At 41.5% G+C, this 7,056-nt stretch overlaps 1 protein-coding gene across 1 annotated transcript; it reads left to right on the plus strand.

Moving 5' to 3' along the window:
- The first annotated feature begins 2,412 nt into the window (after positions 1 to 2,412).
- On the plus strand, positions 2,413 to 7,056 carry LOC115682827 (condensin-2 complex subunit H2). Its single transcript, XM_030607182.2, has 11 exons — positions 2,413 to 2,893; positions 3,001 to 3,100; positions 3,665 to 3,771; positions 3,851 to 3,993; positions 4,081 to 4,528; positions 4,620 to 4,792; positions 4,864 to 5,043; positions 5,126 to 5,221; positions 5,803 to 5,904; positions 6,026 to 6,184; positions 6,341 to 7,056. The coding sequence occupies exons 1-11, from the start codon at positions 2,698 to 2,700 to the stop codon at positions 6,707 to 6,709; spliced, it is 2,073 nt and encodes a 690-aa protein (XP_030463042.2). The 5' UTR covers positions 2,413 to 2,697; the 3' UTR covers positions 6,710 to 7,056.

Consider the following 7,056-nt stretch of genomic DNA (forward strand, 5'->3'; position numbering starts at 1 on the left):
TTCATATAATTTTCAAACACGCCCTTAGTTCGATAATTAGAGAGAAATTAAAGACCGTCACATCTACAAGTGATTTCAAAAATAACAATGGTGCGTATACTTTGGAAAAAAGGAATTTTTCTCATATCGAGAGCCTAACTTCTGATAATTGAGATTGAGATCATTTAATCAAGTAAATTGGATTGTGCCCTCATCTATTATATTTCAAGTTTCATTAGCATTATGAATTTTCTATAAAATGGATTCTTCCATATATAAAGTCCAAAAGTTGAAAAAAAATCAAGGGATGGAGCCACAAGCACAACTTCCTCGACCACCAAAGTATTCTTTTCCTTTTCTCTCCTTTCCATGAGTTAAACACACGTATGGACAGCCAGTATTCGAGGACATCTATAGTGAAAAACCTTGTGATCCTACTTATGAATCCTAAACAATCTTTTCATGTCCGAAGGTGAGTTCAAGGTATCAGAAGATGTGATGTATGCCCATTGTCCCTTCTAAGCTGAATCTCCTTTACTAGTCGGCTTCTTTTGGTTAACAAATTGTAGGGATATATCTGAGTAGATTGGCGCTGAATCATATTCCCACCAAACACCATAATTAAATCTTAATTGATCTCCATCAAGCATCAACTCTTTTTGAGTGGATCCTAATTCTCCTTATTATTTTCATATTATGTATAGTTAAGCGCAGTCCTTTCTCTACTAAAAATGACGGGTAGATGTGGTAATGTGGGCTAGAAACCCATTATACAACTCTATTTTAGTGGACCAGGTTGTCTGTGGGTCACTTAAAATTTTAAAAGTAATTTGAAATGAATTTATTAAAACATAAAAAAAAAAACCCCCGATTCTATGTAGGTCCTTGTGAATTCCCACCGACCCATATTCAATCTATTTTTCAAAGTTAGAAGTTTAGAGATGTCTCTTTTGGACAAATGATGTAGATTCGGCCAATTTCCGTACGCTATTTCCCATGATAGCAAATCTATGTTCTTCTTCCACTGCCTAATGGAAAATTTTTAGCCTAGATTAACCAATTGATCAAATCAGGCCATTGAATTTTTATGGGACCATATGAAATTTACCTGGGAACAACATGATCAGATTTTATGGTTACTTTGATTTATTTTTTACTCTACTTTAAGTAAATTTTCACCGTCCAATACATGCACCACTGGCTAGAAGATAGAGTTACTTTGTAGTTAGAAACGTTGTTGGTATACGATGATGCGACTTTGTACCCAATCTTTCTACTTGGCGATACTTATAAGCATGAAATCGTGCAAAGTTTTGAGAAAGAACTCTTTTGGCCCCATCAACAATTAAGTAATTGACCAGAGGCTTTTTATAATATCCAGAAATACCAAACCTCGTGAAGATTTATAACCATTGGATCTCAAAATAATATTTCTTAACCATAGATTAATGTTTTAATGTGTTATGAGACTTTGTATAGGAATTACAATAAAATATACGTGATCATAATTGTTATAATCGGAAAATCAGTCTCCTAAATATAATAGAAGTCCCTTGAATAAGCACTATCATTTATGACTTGTGCCGACCCATACTAATCACGTGAAATCTATACCGAGTATATGGTTAAAGCTCAATATGGAGAGAGAGCGAGGAGGGGTGTACAAATGGAAAGCTAATAGTTGTACTATGGTCACCATGGCAGGCCGATGCCTAGAAGCAATCCAGTTAATGAGAGCAAGGGCATTGGTTGTCGCTTGGGCAAACTCCACCACATTTCACCTTTTCGCCACATTCATTACTTGACCCTCAAACCCGTCCATGTCGGTGTTCTTGTCCTTCAGCGTGGCATTCACCCCACGTCTCTACATTGCTCATGTGCCTTGCGAAGCCTGACCCACAACCCGACACAAGCCCCTTAACCAACTTGGCGAGCTGGTTCACAAAATCGCCCCATTCTTCAGGGGGCAACATTTCAAGGAGAAAATTTTGTTAAGAATTAGAGTCTCGATTAGGTCCGAGTTGGATTGGAGATGAGTCGCTAAATTCGTATCATATAAATTTCTATAAATATGGGTTTAAATGGGTCATTGGTTTGAACCATTCTTTTCGAAATGACCAAGATTTGATCTGACCATCTATTTGACGGGTCTAACGAGAAGTAAGGCTGGAAATGACGACTCCATTAAGTATCAACAAATGCACATAATACATAATTTTGAGCATTGGTTCTTGACCTCAATCATGTTCAATTTGATTTCATGGATCCCTAAGTTGGGCTTCTTCCTAATCTTTTAGAGAGAGAGAGAGAGAGAGACCTGATTTCTTAGCAAGGCCCAGTTTTTTGGGCCGAACCAGGAAAAGCCCAATTTGATCAGACCAGAACCCAACAAAAAGCTCAAGCGGGAAAATTTTCTTCTCCGAAACAATTTGAACACACACACTCTCTCTCTCTCCCTCCCTCGTTCCCGGTGCCTGTGTGGGTAAGACAGTGCGTGCGCCGGCGACACATTCGCCGTCGCCGGTCCGGTCGCCGGCTGAGCTCTTGCCCTCGAGCTGCCTCGCGCTCTGTATTTCTGAAAAACCTTCGCTTTTCCCCAATCCCCTTTCCCATCGATCGGTTTCTCCTTCCATTCGCGGCGGCTCTAGGGTTTGTGCTGAGCCGAGGGACCGCCGGGATGAACCTCCCCTCCTCCTCGCTCGTCGTCGCCGCCGCGGCATGACCGGCCTCAACGACGATCCGGCCGCCGGCAGCGGCGTCCCCGAGGGCTTCCACAGAGTCCACGCGGAGCGCGACCCGGAATCCAACTGGGCCGTAGATCTCGACCGGCTGCTCGAAGAGTACTTGGCCAAGATCTGCGCCGGCGAGATACCCGACGACGAGGACGGCGGCATTCGCGTGAATTTCGCTGAAGGTTAAGATATTGGATTGCATTGTTTCTTTCCTGTACCCGGGTTTAGATAGCTTGCGAATTCTGTGCTTTTGCGGTGCTAACTGGGGAGGTTTTTTGTGGGAATGCAGCTGCTTTGCTGCTTCAGGGTTCGGCCCAGGTGTACAGCCGGAAGGTGGAATATCTGTATTCGTTGGTTTTGCACGCTTTGGAGTTCATTTCTCAACAGCGGTCTGTCTTTCTTTTTCTTAGACAAAATTAAGTTTTCCCCTTTTTTAGCGATATGATCTGTAGCGTCGAATCTGTGTGTTTTTGCATAATTATTTGTTGAATTGACTAATTGATGGGCAAGCCATGTTTTCTGCGCGAAGTGATTGTGTCGGGCTTGGAGTTAGTCTTTCGTTGTTTAAAGCTGCAATGGAGGCGCAGTTCATATTTCTTCTAGGGTCGCATTGAAAAGTTCCCTTTTTTTTCGAGAGTAGTGTCGACGAAGAATTGGTTGTCGGGAGGAAATTCGGTGATGATGTGGAAAAGGGAATGGTCATTTTGACCCATCTGGATGTGCAGCAGAAAAGTAGCGGAGGGGGACATGATTATATTCCATATGTGACTTACTTTTATGGGCATAACATTGCAACTCAGCCATAGACATGCCTAATCAGGAAATGCACTTTGTAGTTTATTGTTAAATGTTCAAGAGCCTGCTTACCTTGGAAGCCTGTGTTTTAAGAGTTATTCTCGTGGAGTTCCTAAGATGAAGCTATAGGCTTAGATTTCATGTTTTGTTTGGAGCAGGCAGCAAAATCAGGATGAAAGCACACTAGTCCAGCCCGAAGAAAGTGATTTAGGTGTGGTTCCAGATGAAGATGAAGACCCTTTTTGGATTTCAGATGATGTGCCAGGTGGTCCTATTTTGCATTGCCCTTTCATGATGAGGTTAATTCAATATTGCATCGCATGCTAAAAGCCTCTGCACTGCAGTGGACCCGAAGAATTCCCTGGATAGTTCATCAGAGAAAGATGCTCCACCAAATTACTTTGTGAAGCCTCCTGCCAATCTAGTTGTACTGGAAGGTGATTGCTTAGATGCTTCTGATGCAGCTGGAGAATTGGAGTCGTATCTGGTATAAAAGTTGGCAACATCTCCTAATGCATTGATGCCTTAAAAAGTTAAATGCTTTGACACCTTCTTGTGGCCATTTTCCTTGCAGTTGGCCAGTAGTGAACTTTTCCGGGACTTTATCCTCTTAGATCCATGTGATGCTGTCACGGTCAATACATTTCTAAAGGCAGATGTTGTTGGCAATGGGCAGAGCCAAGGAATCAAGATCAACTCAACTCGCAAGAGCTTTCAATCCCCAACAGGCCGCTCTGGGGGTGGTGCACATAGGTCATCTGCTGGAAAGAGGCAGAACAATTTGGACCAATCTACTCCTATTGGTTGCAAAATCGGAGTTAGTACTTGTGAAGTGGGGCTAGATCCTCTTGCTCCTGATGACTTTATAAACTCCCAAAATGAGTTTGGCGTGGATAATGATGATGCAGGACCTGCAGACTTAGGTTGTGAAGATAATGATGACGACGATGACAATGACGACCCATGGAAGCCTCTAAATCCCCATGAACCTGGGAATCTGAAAGTGAAACCTTTCAAAAGAGGTCTTGAAAACATAAATCTTTTGGTTGATTACTTCCTCATTTTCTCATGTTGCTGAATTTTCCAGCTCTGTTTTCCTTTTTCGTTAATCAGTAAAAGCCTGCAGAAAGCCTTACATTAGTTCTTCGAGGAAAATCTCTCTAGTGGATGAATTTCCTCTTGCAAGAAGACATGGTACTATTAGTCCAGAATTCACCTATATGTGGGAAAATCAAAACACCCATGAAAGACAGCAGGGGACCCAATCCCCCCCATTGTTTGAAAAGGTAATGTATCCTTATCCTCATCTTGTAGTTTTGGGTTGGATCACTGAATGTTATGTATGTTTTCATTGCAGCTAAGACAGTCGCTGATAGATGGAATTTGTGGAACTTCAAATGTTTTTGGTAGTTTTGATGACATGAACGAAGATCAGGGACATGATGATGGAGTTCCTGATTTTGATGAAGTTGATGTGGACATGCCAGAGAATGTGCATGTGGCTGAAATGGATGAAGATGCACCATTTCCTGATAAGGTAGGTCGACTAGTGATAGTCCATAGTGTGAAGTTTTATGGGTGCAAAGTCCTAAACCTTTTGTGCTACCTTTTGTGCTAAGCATGATGATTATGTTCATCTGGAGACCGATGAGGCTTTTGGAGATGAAGTTGCGGTGTCTAATGCAAATTTAGAAGACCTCTGTCGTTCTCACCTAGTAAGTCTACCTTTGTCACTCTCGCTTAGCAAGTATTATTTCTGCTGAAACTATAGTGCCTGTGGCACATATGGCTTGTCAATTCAGCACTTATAGGAAGTAATTGGAGCTTTTTCATCGCCATCTGCGTGAGTGTTGGTGACCTGTACACTTTTTAGTGGACTACTATTAAGCTATTCCCTCTTATGCCACCAGCTGGACTTTGCAGTTACCGTAAGACTTTTAAGAGGAATTTTGTGCATATGAATCAATTTTGTATCTGTGAATGTTCCATCTGATTCTTGTAGCATATATGCGGTCTCTCAGTTTTTTATTTTTTGGAGTTATTGTTTGACATTTCGTTAGATCTTAATCTCCACTACATATATACCCTAGAATTTTCCTTTCAGTTTGAGAGAATACTTCTATCTTGTTTCTTACCATTGTGAAATTTTGCTGTATGTAAAATTTTTGCTTTTCCTACAACTCCAATCTCTGCCTATGCCGTGTGATGCAATAATAGTCAAGTGAGAAAATGAAAGAAGAGATCGCTTTCTATGCCATATCTGATACAGTGTTGTTAATCCATTTTCTGCTTGTAGGATGCTCTCCTTACCAGTATAGCTGAAAGTGAGAAACAGACTGAATTGGCTGCACGAGTTTCTACATGGAAACAAAAAATTGAGGACAACTTGGAAGAGCAAGTAAATATATCTAGCTCCTTTCACTTGGATGAAATAAACAACTCTTGCTTAATCTTATTACTCAAGTCGATGGTCCTGTTTTCCTGGCTCTTTGACTTTCAGAAATTTCATTTGCTGACAGGATTCTCGCCTTCCATTTGACATTCACGAATACAGTGAAAAAATCCTCGTCAAACTTTCTGTAGAAGCAGATCAACGAAATGCCATGTCCTTTGCTGATATCGTGCAGGGCCAAGAGAAGCATGATGTGGCTCGAACCTTCTCTGCGCTTCTTCAATTGGTAATTTCTTTATCATGTTAATTTCTTTATTATGTTGGCACTTGTCTGTCTGCTAGCCAATTTATGTTAGTCAATAATGTAAAATCACACTCACTCAGATGACTTTGAAGATTGCTTAGATCTCAAGCTTCATCACATGCTTATTATTTACTTCAGGTGAACAATGGAGATGTTGATTTGGAGCGGAGTGACATCCGTGAATCTTTCTGTTACACTGCTGTGAATCCTTTCCACGTTCGTCTAATTGGCAATAATACAAGAGAGAGGGGAATACATATCAAGAAGAGGATGAGATCTCCCATAAAACACGCTCGAAAAGGTGGTGGGAACGAACCGATCAGAGAGAGGGAGAAGTCTCCCGCCAATTCTCTTTCGAAGCCCAGGTCAAGGGCATTATCGTCACAACCTCATTCTAAGTTCCCTATTAAGGTCGCGAAAGCAGGCGGTGTGAGGTGCACTCCCGACAGCAAAAGGAGAAGGAGATCGCGATTCGTAGAGCCCGTCGATTTACACCCTGCTGGTTGACATGAACCTCATGGTGTGCCACGGGTACGTATCCTTTTACTGGACAATCGGGGCAAGTGGCTGTACAGCTCGAGAGCAAATAAGATTGGGACCTCCATCCTTTTTAGTCTGATACTCTTAACAGAATGTAGGCATCGGTAATTTCTGTTACCATCTAATTTATTATAAAGCCAAGTGTAATTGGTCAACAAGCATTGTAACATAGATGGTCATGTGATTAGTGTCATATTCCTTCCCCTCCAAAGAAACGTGATCGTCTGAATCACAACTTCTTGGGGCCATGTAACACCACCTTTCTGTAAAGCTTCCATTCTTTATCTAACATGTTGGGCAGAGTTCTTGTGCAA

This window comes from Syzygium oleosum, unplaced genomic scaffold (genome assembly GCF_021117445.2).
Source record: "Syzygium oleosum isolate NSW1041296 unplaced genomic scaffold, Sole_v2.1 Sole_v2.06, whole genome shotgun sequence".
NCBI lineage: Eukaryota > Viridiplantae > Streptophyta > Magnoliopsida > Myrtales > Myrtaceae > Syzygium > Syzygium oleosum.

Coding starts and splice junctions, on each gene's coding strand:
- LOC115682827 (XM_030607182.2), top strand. CDS start 2,698: ATGACCGGCCTCAACGACGATCCGGCCGCCGGCAGCGGCGTCCCCGAG. Junction 5,044..5,125: donor ATGCACCATTTCCTGATAAG/GTAGGTCGACTA, acceptor TTTTGTGCTAAG/CATGATGATTATGTTCATCT. Junction 5,905..6,025: donor AGGACAACTTGGAAGAGCAA/GTAAATATATCT, acceptor ATTTGCTGACAG/GATTCTCGCCTTCCATTTGA.